This window comes from Bactrocera tryoni, chromosome 5 (genome assembly GCF_016617805.1).
Source record: "Bactrocera tryoni isolate S06 chromosome 5, CSIRO_BtryS06_freeze2, whole genome shotgun sequence".
NCBI lineage: Eukaryota > Metazoa > Arthropoda > Insecta > Diptera > Tephritidae > Bactrocera > Bactrocera tryoni.
Window position 1 is genome coordinate 39,258,949 of NC_052503.1, and position 15,383 is coordinate 39,274,331.

General features: G+C 38.8%; 1 protein-coding gene across 5 annotated transcripts in view; it reads right to left on the bottom strand.

Annotated features, from left to right (window-relative positions):
- The window catches only part of LOC120778701, a 172,685-nt gene that overhangs the window by 26,459 nt on the left and 130,843 nt on the right, over window positions 1-15,383 (bottom strand). For 4 of the 5 annotated variants that reach the window (XM_040110662.1, XM_040110658.1, XM_040110660.1 and 1 more), the window contains exons 16-19: window positions 9,830-10,011; window positions 9,213-9,503; window positions 8,646-9,135; window positions 5,893-6,065 (exon numbers count right to left, since the gene is read on the bottom strand). In XM_040110662.1, coding sequence (XP_039966596.1) covers window positions 5,893-6,065; window positions 8,646-9,135; window positions 9,213-9,503; window positions 9,830-10,011 — 1,136 coding nt within the window. The remainder of the gene's footprint in view (window positions 1-5,892; window positions 6,066-8,645; window positions 9,136-9,212; window positions 9,504-9,829; window positions 10,012-15,383) is intronic. The other variant, XM_040110661.1, reaches the window with a different exon arrangement.

The following is a 15,383-nucleotide window of genomic DNA, read 5'->3' on the forward strand; positions in this document are numbered from 1 at the left end:
GTATTGTTAATGACAACATTTCTTTTTACAGCAAAAATTAAGATTCTACGCACTTTTTAGCGCATACCAATATCACGTGATCCCCAATTTCAGGCTCCTTAACAAAAATATGGAAAATATTATGCTGAGAGTTTTAATAAAAATTAAGTGTAGAGTTATCTAGACTGACAGTCTACAAAATGTCCTGTTTTACTCAAACTTGGAAAGCATAAAAACATTCAGGGCTTACTTAGCCTGTGCTAATGTTAAGAACATTGGAGAATCGATGAAAATTGTTTTCGAAAAGAGACATTAAAAATAGAGGACTATCGTTTCTGTTGCTGTATTGAGTGTGAAATGCCATGCGGGCAGAAGAGTATATGTCAATATGGCTATCAAGGATCACATAAAGAAAATGAAAAATATGTTAATTGAAGTAGTTTTAGAAATTGGTTAAAACAATTAAAGGCAATCCTGGTCAGATCGGCAGGTAATACAAAAGTGTACGGGAAAGCGAGTTAACCCAAAGAGCACTTGTAGCCTTTTTTCGCAGCAATATTGTTTTAACTTTGAAAATACTTCATTTTATAAAACTGTCCGGTCAAAACTTGCTCGGATATTCTGTCAAATATGACTGGAATATTTCTCTGATTTACGGTTACTGGGAATATATGTATTTGGCTTAACTATTAAATTCTAATAAAGTTGGTCTTGCTTCGGCAACATGCACCTATAGCTTTATATATAAAAATTGCGTGTCACGTTGTTTGTCCGCGATGGACTCCTAAGCTACTGACCCGATTTTAGTAAAATTTAGCACTCTCTGTTCAGTTTGAAACAACTTAGAAGATAGTTTAGTAAAAACAATTCATAAATAAAAAATACAGTGAGAGTTCTATTAAATGGACGCTCAATCAAGCGGACATCTCCATTAACGATGCACATTGACCGGCCCACAATAAGTTGATGTCATTTAGAATGCAGCCTTAAATTCGTTATGTTTTCAAATCAAGTACAATTCTTTGGATTCTTGTACCGACAAAAACATATTGGCCTTTATTCGTTAATAAAATTGAAACTGTATTGAATAGTTTACTGTATGAATAATAGTGTAAAATGTATATCACAGCAACACTTGGCCGGATTCACTAGTATACATATGTATAACAATTACATGCCACACTTTGTCCGGGATAAGCTCCTAAGCCAATGAACCAATTTTTGTAAAATTTGGCACATTATGTTCAGTTTGATTCAATTTAAAAGATAGGACAGTTGATATATTAATTATTAAAATCTGTAAATAATATATATACATATACATATATACACATTTCAAATAATGAGCCCGTATTCAAAATTCCAACAAACCATAATTTTGAGTAAAATGCATTATTTTTCCCACTGACAAATATTTGTATCAATCAGTTTCTATTACCATCCTCGGATTCTTATATTGATAATAACGTTTGGAACAAGTATACATAGAACAAGACGACATAGATTTTGAAGAATAAATTTCAGTTTGAAAATTATGAACAAAGTCTTACTATTTTTGTTCACAGTAGTATGCTTAAGTGATCAGCGTGACGAACTGAGGCGATTTAGCCATATTTGTTCGTCTAGCCAAGCGCGTTTTGGAGATATCAGTGAAATTTCGCATACGCCCTTTTCTCATTTATCGGAAACGCCGATATTGGACAACAATACCATGCAGCTTTACAAACTCAAGCCTTCTTGGCATCGCTAAAATCCCCGAAGAAATTGTTCAGATTGAACAATCTTCAGTACCTAGGCCTTCGCTTTTATACATATCGGACAACCGCATTGTATAGTTGCCATTCGTAAAGAATATTATGACTGCGGTACAGCCGAAGTTAACGTGTTTATTTCTTTAATAAGTATGGCATCTGCAATGTTTACCTAAAATTTTGAACGATCTAAAAGTCGTATAGTTTTAATAAATTTTCTTATATAATCTTCAACTACGAAATCGAAATTTCAAAACCATTTGAGTACAACTTAAAAAATATAAAGTATATAAATTCACTTATCCAGATTACATTAAGTCCGCTACAAATGAAGACACAATGCAACAAAGGATTGCATCCAAACACGTAGGGAGCCGGGTGAAGCGAGGAAGCCATTGTAATTTTGTTAATGCGAAAGTGTCCAAAACTTGAACAAAAGGTGGCCATAATAAAGAGGACACAAGAAATGACAACGAAATGCACAACAAAAAGCAAATGAGTCCATTTTTGTAGAGCAATACGTAGAAAGAGCAACAACTTAAATAGATGACAACCAAATAATAGTGGAATGCATTTTCTTTCGAAGTTTTTTGTTTATTTATTTAAGTTTGCATTTTCAATTGTGTGCGCTGAAATACTGCGGAGAGAAATGGTAACAAAAAATAAATGAAAGATAATTCAATGAGTTTAGAACGCAACAGCGTGAAGACATGCACTCAAGTGAAAAGTGGCTGCAGAAAGGTAAGTATGAGACATAAGAAGAAAGTTAACGAAGTGCGACCTTGTTGTGAATTAAGTATTTTGACATTTTACTAAGTAAAATTACAATAAAATTGTGGCATTGTAATGCAGAAAACAGCATACGCGTAGAAAAAACAATCGATTGTTCAAAACAGCGATTACAGAGAATGGAGAAAGAAGATTTTTAGTTCCAGCAAGAAGGAATAGTGCGCAATAGATTGAATTACTACGAGCACATCTACTGAATATTTAAAGCTAGGATGTGCCTAGGGGTAAGTAAAAGATCTTGTCAAGAAAATAAATTTTGCCTCGTTAGTTATTTTAGAGTTTGTTTGACAGAAAAGTACATTGATTCGTGACGTCATGAACGAAAGGAGGATAAGTATTTGTTTATAAATACTATGGAAGTTTTACAGTTAGTCTTGTTGATGTTGTAGTATGTGGCAATTATGCCTCTGTCATTCCTGGGTCTTGTGAATTCATGTCTGAGTAAAAAACTAGTTTGGCCGGTGAATTAGACATCCATTCAAGCAAGTTACTTACAGCTACTGTTCTTTCTATTTTTAATTACTTTTTTGATCCGTTTCCTGATATAGGTGTATTAGTTTCGCTGTAAAAATGAAACAATCATTTTAACAGAAAACCTCTGCTCACAACTTGAACACACACAACATCCGTTATTTAGCGAGATGGGTATTGATCGAAAATAATACGAAAATATGCGGTGACTAACAAAAGGTTTCAAGACCGCGGCTTATTCTTGAAGAACCCCTAGAGATGAGCTGACGTTCCATTGCTCGACCATCAAGAAGTTCGAATAGCAATTACCCATCTGAAGAACAACATAGCGGCGGGGGCCGAGCTATTCAAACACAGGAATTTAAGAGAGTTCGGCCTCTTCAACATGGCATACAAGGTTCTATCGAGGGTATTGTGTGAAAGATTTTAGCCCACCCTCAGCAAACTGACAAGGCTTTATCAGTGTGGGTTTAGACCTGGCAAATCCACAACTGACCAGATATTCACCATGTGCCAAGTCTTGAAAAGGGCCTGTAAGACGAGAATCGATACACATCACTTATTGTCGGTTTCAAAGCTGCTTTTGACAGCACAAAAAGAAGCTGCCTTTATGCCGCGATGTCTGAATTTGGTATCCCCGCAAAACTAATACGGCTGTGTAAATTGACGTTGAGCAACACCAAAAGCTCCGTCACCATCGGAAAAGACCTCTCCGAGCCGTTCGATGCCAGACGGGGTTTCAGACAAGGCGAATCCCTTTCGTGTGACTTCTTCAACCTTCTTATGAAGAAAATGCTTCGGGCTGCAGAACTAAACCGAGAAGGAACAATCTTCTATAAGAGTGTACAGCTGCTGGCGTATGCAGATGATTTTGACATCAATATCCTTAACAATCTCGCTGTTAGTTATGCTTTCTCCAGAATGGATAAGGCAGCGAAGCAAATGGGTGTGGTGATGAACGAGGGCAAAACGAAATATCTCCTGTCATCAAACAAACAGTCGTCGCATTCGCGACTAGGCTCCGACGTCACTGTTGACAGTCACAACTTCGAAGTTGTAGATAATTTCGTCTATCTTGGAACCTACATTAACACCAAAAACAACGTCAGCCTCGAAATCCAACGCAGACTATCTCTTGCCAACTGGTGCTACATCGGACTAAGTAGGCAAAGTCCTCTCTCAACAAACAAAAACAAAACTCTAGAAGTCACTTATTATTCCTGTCCTGCTATATGGTGCAGAGGCATGGACGACAGATGTTGTATCTGATAAGTCGACGTTACGAGTATTCGAGAGAAAAGTTCAGCGAAAGATTTATGGTCCTTTGCGCGTTGGCCACGGTATATATCGCAATCGATGGAACGATGAGCTGTACGAGATATACAACGACATTGACATAGTTCAGCGAATTAAAAGTTAGCGCCTACGCTGACTAGGTAATGTCGTCCGAATGCACGAAAACACTGCCGCTCTGAAAGTATTTGACGCAGTACCCGCTAGGGAAGCAGAGGAAGAGGGAGAACTCCACTCTGTTGTAAAGACAGGTAGAGGAATCTCCAATTGGCGCCACCTTGTGAAAAGAAGAAACGACTAACGCGCTGTTGAAAAGTCCGCTATAACCACGTAAGCTGTGTCTACGCCATACATTTATAAAGATTATTACATTTTTTAAATTTATTTTTAAGTTCTGTCAAGCCAAAAAATTGTTTTCGTATTCAGGATTCTCCACAATTTAAAGTAATGAATAGTATATATATGTATAAGCAGTATAGAACTAAGACTAATATTGCTCGACTTAAACTTACAATAACATGCATTTTAAGCAATATTTGTTGCGTAAAACATATTTATATAAAGTGAAGTAAAGATCCTTTTAAATATGTATAAGATAACTTACCCGTAAAAATATAATTTCTCACTACAATAATAAACAATACAGAAATATATAAAAAATTGAAAGCACAGCAATGATGAAAGCCATTTAGAAATGTATGTCAATATGTAGTATATTTAATCCATTTCCTTTATTTATATACAAATAAATTTCTATTTACACACATTTTACTACAAATATTTTCAAAATAGTTGCTTAGAAATGGCTATTAACTAAAAATTGTGCGCAAGGCTCATTGAGAAAAGTTTCAGAGCTGATTTTTCAACAAATTTAGTATCGATTAATTTGTTGTTGGTGTGGATTTCTTCGATTAGTAATTTGCTCAAATTCGTTTTTAGTATCAATTAAGAAATGGATTAAATTCGTTCAATGGCACAAGCACAAACCGGATGCAACGGTAATTTTATATCTACAATATCGATGAATGTGTGCACGTATATTTACGAGTGTTCGAAATTCTGTTGTGTAGATGTGTGTATGTATTTCCACGATGTATGTAGATAGTTCGAAAGCAAAACCAGCAGAAGCTTTAAAAATTATTTTACTTTAAGATAAAGTGAATGTTTGTAGGGGAAAGTTGTGTATCGAAATATATGTATGTATATATTCATATATATATATATATATATATATATATTTATATGAAGGAATACATATACTTTAATTATGATTATTTTAGCCAACTTCTGCTGTATTTGCTTTCCTTTGTATGTGAGAGCTCATGTGTGGTCATAAGAAGTACTATATACATATGTATGTATGCTTATATCATAGACAATAATTCGAGCAAAAAATGCGCCAGAAAATCAACATGCGTGATATGTATGTATATATGTATGCGTGTATTTACATAAATATGTTTAGTGATATGTACAATTGTGCATGTAAAGCTTAGCTAAGCTATGGCTCAAGCAATAAATCGACTTCACTGATGGAGCAAAGCGGTGCCAAGCCGATTTGCATAACACCCGCACCGTCCTTAGAATCAGAACTATAGCGCTTGCTTACCGTGCCGTGGCCGTTCGCCGTTGCACCATTTGTGGCCGCAGGCTTCGTCTGTTGCGGTGTTCCGTCCGTCAAATCACCATCTATTTGGGCAGGTGTTTGAGTCTCTTTCTCTAGATTTTGCTGCTGTGCTGGAGAAGGAGTCTCGGTGCTTTTTGACGCCACTTGGCTAGCTTCTAAGTTAAGAAAGGAAGAAAAAGAAAAATGGATTAATATTTTTTTTTTATTTATCGAAAGGTAAGGTTAAACTTAAATTTAAGCAAATATTTGTAACTCATATTGAATGTACACAAAAAACAAACGTTAATACGTTTCACAAATGAGAGTTTCCACACAAGAACTTGATTCGGTTCGTTCCGTTTGCATGACAGTGGTCGAATATCGGCTATATATGAGGCTCTTTTTTTAGAAAATAGGACGAGTACAAAATTTCGACTGTATGGAGACAGATGGACGGTTATATGAGGGCAAGGTAACGTTTTTGTTAAAATTTAACTATTTTTGGCACAAAGAACACTGTTATTTGTAAACACGCTCTCTTATTTCCACTGAGATAACTCACATATTGGCCGATATATGCGTACAAAGTCACCCGAAGTTCGAAAATCTTTACTGTAAGTATTTGGGGGCTAAAGGAAGTATTCGTCCTATTTTGCGTCCCGTTTTTGACATACAGACATACTATTATAAGAGAAATTGTCCCTTTATTTCAGTTATACTATATATATTTTATTATTATTATAATTTCAGTTACAGTATATATCACACATTGACCGACATTTTTTATCAAAAGTCAACCATAGTTACCGGGGTCTAAATGTTCGGTATCTAGGGTCGTGAACAGTTTTGGTTGGATTGAAAAAATTTTTGATCATAAAGTGGCACACACTAAACGCATTGTTGGTGCAAAGTTTTATCCCGTTATATTAATTGATTCTTGATTTGTGTACTGGAAACTGAACGAATCAAGTGGAATTTAAAGTTGTGCTATATGGGGAGTAGGCGTAGTTAGTGTCCGATTTCACACATTTTCACAAAATGACATAGAAATATAAAAAAATACAAAATACCAAATTTTGTCGAAATCGGTTGGTCGGGTCTCGAGATATGGGATTTCACCAAAAAGTGGGCCGTGCCACGCCCATCGTCCAATTTTCATGAAACGTGAGTAACTCTTGAGTAAGATGCTATAGTCAACCCGTTTGGAGCCTGAGCTCACGGCTAAAATAGAGGAAGCTTCAGCGGACCAACTTCGACATATTCGGTTAAAGGGTTCGATGAAGTCTAGTTGTAGCGTCTGTTTACCAGAAGTAAGGCTGCGAGCGGACGTCGGTCTTGAAACAAGCTGGTTGCTATATAAATGTGTATAAAACTTTATACTATTCGCCTATTGAGGTTGTGCGCTGGGCCCTCCGCTTAGAAACTACCTCCAATGAAAGGGAAACAACAGCTTCGGATGAAAGACCCCACTTTTGATGATGACTATAACAAGGAAGATCGCAATACATCACCTTTTAGTGGGGTTTCAAGCCGCCTTCAATGAACTTGGTATCCCCGCAAAGCTAATAAGGCTGTGTAAACTGACGTTGAGCAACACCAACCTCTGCGAGCCGTTCGATACCAAACGAAGTTTCAGACAAGCAGCTCTCTTTCGTGTGACTTTCTCAACCTACTTCTGAAGAAAATAAGTCGAGCTGCAGATCTGATAGATAAGGTACAAACTTCTATAAGGGTGTACAGTTGCTGGCGTATGCCGATGATATTGATATCATTGGCTTCAACAACCGTGCCATTTGTTCTGCTTTCTCTAGACTGAATAAGGAGGCGAGGCGTATGGGTCTGGTTGTGAACGATGACAAGACGAAATATCTTCCGTTATTAAACAAAACAGCTATTACATTCGCGACTTGGCTCTCACGTCACTGTCACCCTCCACCAACCTACCGACAACACCCTCGCCGGTATGTGGGCAGAGAAAGAACCGCCATAGATCGGTTTCCATGATTAAAGTGATCTGGTATGAAGTTAAAGTGTGTGAGGACTTGGAACACAAGTAACACAGGGCATACCACAAGTTACTTTGGGGTAGTGTTGATGGTGGACAGACCAAAAAGTACTTACTTTTAGGCAAAAGGGAACTTCGCAACATTGAAGGGGTTGTTACAGGACACCTACGATTAAGATCCCACCTTCAGAAAATGGAAAAAGTGGATTCGACGGTGTGGTAGAACATTATCTATGCGAACGCCCAACCTTCAGCCGGATGATACTTGTATATTCCACGGCTTCAAATACTCTAACTTAAGATACATTGGGCTGCTGGGGTAAAACGGAATTTGGTCTTTTGTCAAATCTACCTCCTGGGGGCACAATCGGCCTAACGTTGGCCTGTGTGCGGCCGCCCACCGTTCGGCGCCTATGTGCCTCCCTTTTCAATCAACCAATCATGTATTATAAGAAAGGCTCTGGCCCGAATAATGATGTTGATCAGTAGACACAAAAGCCATGAATATTAAACAATAGAGCAATGATCCATTCGACTTTTTCGAAGATTTTTATAATGTCTTGATGCTTTCTTGCTACATGCTTGAGCCGCATGATTTAATGAAATATTTTCCAAAGTTGTGAAAACTTGACATAGATTTGCCAGGTCAAAAAGGGATAGGCCGGCAAAAGATTGGTATAATCAGCTCTTTATATGCTACGTTTTAGAATTTAAGTTTTTATCAAAAATTTGTCGTATGTTTTTTACATACCTTCATTTTGCTTCGGCGCCGTTGCGTTGAGTTTATCTTGTTTCGAGAGTTCGATACTTTCATCCTTAGCTTTTATTTCCTCTTTACCTTTGCCGTCGTTCGGTTTTTCGTTTGGACTCTTATTTGCATCAGCATTGCTTACAGGTTTTTCTTCGTTTACGTTCGCAGTTTTCTTCTCAAGTGTGTCCTCAGCGCCTTTCTGACTAATCTCTTTTTCATCCGTTTGTTTCTCAGGCTGCGCTGCCTCCAAGGCTTCATCTAAGCTTCTGTCTACCTCTGCTTTTGCGGCATCCTCGTCATCGTCTTCATCCTCTTCATCGATGCGCGCGTCAATCTGACCCAGTGGTATATCTCCGTTTTTCTTTGTGCTACCATTCTCCTTAGCCGGCGTTGCTGTGCCTGCAACTGTTGCGGCGCCAGCTGCGCTGCCATTTTTCAAAATACCCACTAGCGGAGCGCCATTTCCCGACTTCTTTTCATCCTGCGGCAACTGCAAGTGGCAAGAGTTATAAATTTCGGTTTAATTACAGTTAATGGTCTTCGCCTCCGTTGCATTGTTGTACTCACCACTTTGTAGGCGTAAGACTGTGTTCCCGCCACAGCTGGCGATTCATGCATTTTTGTCGCTTGTTCCTTTGACCATATGATATCCTCGTCGGTCTGGCGTTCGATGCGTTTCTTATAGGCACGATGACTGCGGTACACCTCTATTAGGCAGCAAATGATTATAATCACGAAGAGCGACGTCAGCGTTATGAATACCACTTGCGTGGAGTCCTCCTTCTCCGAAACGTCATAACCGAATTTGGCTACATAAAGGACGCGTTGCGGTGGATCTTCCACCCAAGTCTCGACGCTCTGCAAAAGGTAATATGTTTTCATTGAGTACCTAGGCCACTAGAAATAAGCTACGCAATCAGACATTGGCAGGCTTTCACGTATGCAAATCTACGCGCCAACCTTCAACTCGGCAAGGTAAGAACGAACCAAAGCAACTGCAACTGGCCACCACGGTCCATTACAATTATGCAATTTTGATACCTTGGTGTAGTTGTTAGCTTTTGTTTGTGTTATTGTCCTTTTGGAAATCTCGTTAAAGTGCCGTTACTGTTGCTTATACTTCAATGACTGCTGTGCATGAGGGCTGTTTTCTACCATTTCCCTCTGCACTGGCTATTACTTACCGAGCTCACGTTGACCATTGGTTCCTGTGATGGCTGCTCCGAAATATCGAATTTGGCTATACACTGTGCGCTGCGCAGACCCTGTGGGTGAATAACAGTTATGTTGTCGGCGCCTGATTTGGTGAAGAGCATATATTCCTCCAGCGGTTTCATCACATAATTATTCACTTGTATGTAAATATCTGTTGGCGATAATGGGAAATTGCATTAGTAAACCCTCAACACGCATAAGTTTATATTTATGTGGTTATTACATAATTACATGCATTCATTGAAATCACCTGAGGAGAGCAAGTCATTTAATTGAAAGTGGGTATCAGCAGTACACATGGTATATGTATGTATATTGTACTTAATTTACTGCTAGAAATCAATATTACTCTAATTTATGTTAATATTGAATTCTGTCACATTTCAAACATTGTTTATGAAATAGTTAGATTAGGGATCATGAATTCCTAAATCGCATGCTGAAGCATCTAGTTACCGTTACAGATAGATATAGATAAGTATAAAACAATAAGTTAGATTAGGTTAGGTTAGCCTGATACGCTAAATAAGTGAAGCCAAGTTTTGGTTCTCAGCGCTACCAAATGGGGCGCCGTCAAGTATCCATAACATTGCCTTGTTTCTCTGGTGCCAAGCTCTTGACATTTCTTCTTCGACAAATTAGCCTCATTTTGCAGGCGAGCGATACTACCATATTCTACAGTTTCTTCCATCAAATCCAGTAAGAACTTTGTGTATTTCTGTTCCACCGCTTTGCACATGACTTTTGCATACCGGTGGATTGTTCAATCGTATTTCGTGCTTCCTTGCAATGCGCCTGTCTAGATCGGTATGAAGTCTCATGACCTTGAGAAAGAACTCATACATGCCAAAGAAATTTGCTTACTTTGACAGTTATCCCAAAGAGCTATCATCTAGAGGGAACATTTAATGTACATACGAATTTTGATCGAAAGAATGAAAGTACTTTTGTCCAAATGGCTTTTAACATACAATTTTGAGCTGAGAGTTCTCCTATCCAAAAAATTTTGTACAGACCGGAACATGTAATAGTCCGAAGGTGTCAAGTCTGGAAAATATGGTGGTTGTGGTAGTACATCCCATTCCTGAACGGTCTTTTAGCAATCTCTCGAGTTGTTATTCGACGCTTTGCATCGACTAAGGACTTTATTTTGTCTACATCGGATCATGAAGATTCATACTGTAAACCAATTTTGGCAATGGTATTCAGTCAACACATCTTCTCCGTACACATCACATTTTTTTTAAATATGCCGAAAATATTTTTTTCGATTTATTAAAGAAGCAAGAAGAAGTTAGAGGCAACATTATAAACATACAAATGGATATTTACAGAAAAATATTATGTAATATTACAGTAAAACCTCCTGAACAAAAGCAGCTATGAATGAAAAATACAAACAAGAGTTGGTTTTTTTTTAACAATTCCCAATCTATGTCCTCCCCTCATAGTAATCCCCCTTGGCCCAAATACACATGTGCCAACGTTTTTTCCAATCTTCGAAACACTTTTATAGTCAATTTCCGGAACAGCCTTCAATGCGCTTAGTGATTCACGTTTAATGTCTTCAATGGACTCGAAACGGAGCGTTCGTTTGAGTTTGCTCAATAGCCGGAAGTCACAGGTGAATACGGTGGTTGCGGCATGATTTTGGTTGAAAATTTGGCGAAAAACTCACGAAGAATTAATGCAGTATTAGACGGTGTATTATCGTGATGCAAAACCCAAGAGTTGTCGGCCTATAATTTCGGATTCATTTTACGAAGAGCTTCGCGCAAACGACACATAGCACTCAAATAATATTCCTTGTTGACAGATTGGTCGGTCGGAAGGAATTCGGATTCTTCGATAATCGAAGAAAACTGTCAACATAATCTTAATTTTTGACCTGCTTTGACGTTGTTTTTTCAGCTTTGGCTCACCTTTGCAACGATGTTCGTTTAATGACATCCTGGAGTCGGAGAGCATTGTCTGTTTCTGGGTCGTAAGCAGATATACAAGACTCATCACCAGTAATAATACGTTTAATTACATCCTGGTAGCCGGAAAGCATTAATTTACATACGTTAATGCAACGCTGTTTTTCCAAAAAATTGTTTGATTTTAAAACCAACCCTTTCCCCAACCCTTGCTTTCACTTTTCTTAGCCCCACATGATCTTTCAAAAGGGTTTCACTGATCCTTCTGATATTCCAACGATGCCAGTCAGATCTCTTACTGTTAACGTCCGGTGTGTTTAACGTGGGTACTTGCTAACGACAGTCTTATTCCACGGCGCTCAAAAGCACTGATCAAATTAATGCGTTGATCAGCGTCCTGAGAATGATAAGCATTCACAGTACCAATTGGCAGTGTGGAATGGACACACTAACCGCCTTGGTCGGGTTTGAGGCCCATCTAAAACCTCTGCCGTGCTTTGGGTCCGGCATCCGGTTGCAATGCAACTCCACATTCAACTGACAAAGTCAGTTCTTCCCGCATTTGGGTTTTAACCACAACCACCACGATACTCCCCGAGGGGCCAGTCCGCATGAGCAGGTTGGAGTTACCTCCAAGGGCTCCTGCTCTCCGTGGTACCAGAATTAAGCTTCTGGTCAGACCTCGTAGCCGAAGCTACTACCAGTTGAGCTTCCATACGGCTCTGGACCGGTGGCCAGGGGTTGGATCCCATCCATACATCACATACAAACACTAATCATACAAAAACTAACCCTAATACCCAGCTAACCGTCTTCGCCGCTTAAATAATTCACGCGCAAACGACCCTAACTGTTCAATATTCCGACTAGTGGAGATCACACAACTAACATCTAATCGTCCATCAGTCCAGCTAATCCCCATACCACCTAGATCCCTAATGCCCGAGTACATCGGGCACTCTGCAATTAAATGCGACCAATTTTCTAACCCCCTCTGACTGTTAATGGCCGATTCTCAAACACCAATTTCCTTATTTTATTGACGTGTTGATCATCAGTGAATGTTGACGGTCGTCTTGGACGTGGTTCGCGCCAACGCGTTCTCGACCCTCTTTAAATAACCAAAATCACTTGCCACAAACAATTATCACCGAAGGCCTTCTACAACATTCTGAACTTTCGGCACCAGAAATTTGATTCCGCACATGAAACTTTATGGGACTTCTTTGTTGAATAATTTCACTCATCGAAAAAATCGCCGAATGCACTTCAGAAAGACAAGACATTGACATTGTCGTCAAATCTAATTTTATTAGCTTAATCTCTATGTTTTAAATAAAATTGTACTAGTAATTTTTAAATTACTTAATAAAGAGGAGTTTTTAAGATTCCAGTAAACCAGTCATTGAAAGCGGCAGTGCTGACAATAAATTCAATAGCGAGACAGCGGTCCTTTATTTACATTAACGACCCTGTTTTGTTCATTTTGTGCATTTACACTGTTTGTGGGGTCTTCAGTGGAGGCCATTTTTTATAGCCGTGAAGTTTTTTTGTTAACGACTTTGGCAATAAACGTACATCATGATGTAGCAACAAATCTAAGAAGGCGAACTGGTTGGTCGGTCGGAGAGCGGATATGAAGGAAGAAGTGCGAGAAAACCCATTGCTTTAAACTTGACTGAAGAGCTTTTATTTCTTTTTGAACTAATAGCTTTTTATACACAAACACACACACAAACGTATGTGCTTTATATACTCAGCCAGCTAGTCGACGGACGTTTAGTATTGACTTTTTTCTATTTCAGCCGCGCTGATGACCCTCAAAAGTTGTAAAAACTCTAGATACAGCAGTTTGCGCTTCGATTACGCTTATGTGCACAGCTGTACATATGTATATACATACATGAAAGCTTCTGTGGATGCGTTCCGTGAGAATCAAGTGCAGCGCCACCATGCGTATTCTCAAGTTCCTGAAGTGCTTGTTGTTTTTGGCATGTGCATATGCGTAAATGCATATCAAGTACTAGCAACACAACAACAACAATGTTCAGCAAAACATTGCTAAAAGCGGCCACGACTCAATGGACCTGCGCTTGTGGTTCGTATTGTGCGTTGAGCGTAACAAGACGCAACAACTTTAGGCCGTCAAGTGGACCCTCATCAGGAGTTAAGCGAAGCTTTAAGAATTAATAGCGCATTGCCGGGAAATTTATACCCGCTCTCTTGACATAGTCAGCATGTAAACCTATGTACTATATATATGGTATATAAATAGTTCCATATGTACAATTAAAACATATGTGCTTATGAGACTTAAAACAGTGAAGGAGAAACATAAAATTCTGCCAAAAACAACAAACATTAACAAATAATTTTGAGGTTTGAGAGTTGTCTACATACGAACGGATTTATATAAACGTTGAATATTAACTTAAGTTGTTGTATAATTTGCAACTTATGGTCATGTAACTCAAAGGTAATTCCCAACTGGTGGCCGTTTCCATCAAACCGCTTCCTTCATGTGCCATTTACATTATTGTTAGTGACGAAAAGTACGGAATTGGGTTATATAAGCGCAATCAGTAAATATAAACCAATAAGAAACCTTTGCCGTACTTCGCATACAAGCAGTGCTTATAACTTAGTTACTTAACTGAAACTCTACACTCGAACATTGGTCTTATGTGCTCAGTGAAAAGACGCCATGTGTATAGGTTAGCAGCTTGTGTATAGGTTAGCAGCTAGTATGGGGGTCATAGAAATTGAAATGGGAAATATTCCAAAGAAGTACTTTGAGAAGCATGTAGAGACGTTAGTTGAGTTAAAACTCCAAGGCTTCTCAACGATTCGTAATGGAAAGCGATAAGGCGCTACCTTAACTATTTCTCTGATATGCTCAAGTAAGAACATTCAGCTGAGTTACCTTACACACAAAATATTTTACTGGTTCTACCTATTTCCATATACTGGTCTTAACGGACAATAGAGGCAGTGGTACTTTTCTCAATAGCCTTTTTTGACAGATCACCCGTGAGCCTTGTCAAGTTGTGTCATGTCACTTTTGTTCAGTATTGTTTGGCATTTCATCATGGAAAGACTCTCTGACTTGACATTTACAAATCGTTCAACATTATCAGGAAAATTCACGTTCTTTAAAGAATATGTTTCGCGCGCTTCGTTCAACTTATGGTCAACATAATCGGCCTACTGAGCGTACTATTCGCAACATCATCACCAATTTTGAGACCCAGCATTCATTATTGGAGAATATTCGACCGAATAGACCACGTCTAGCCCGCAGTGAAGAAAATATAGCAACCGTAGCGGAGAGTGTACACGAAGACCGTGGAGAGTCGATTCAGCGCCGTTCGCAGCGACTCAGACTGACCTATTGAACGACTTGGCGCTTTTTACGTTGGGACCTTAAATTGTAAGCGTACAGCTTGTGCAAGAACTGAAATCGTTCCACCTTCCCAAGCAACATCGCTTCGCTCTATGGGCTCTTGAAAAGCTTCAAGAAGATCCGATGTTTTCGGGCCAAATTTTGTTCAGCGATGAGGTCAAAATCATCCCTTTAGAAACGAAGAGCAACTTGAAGGGATTC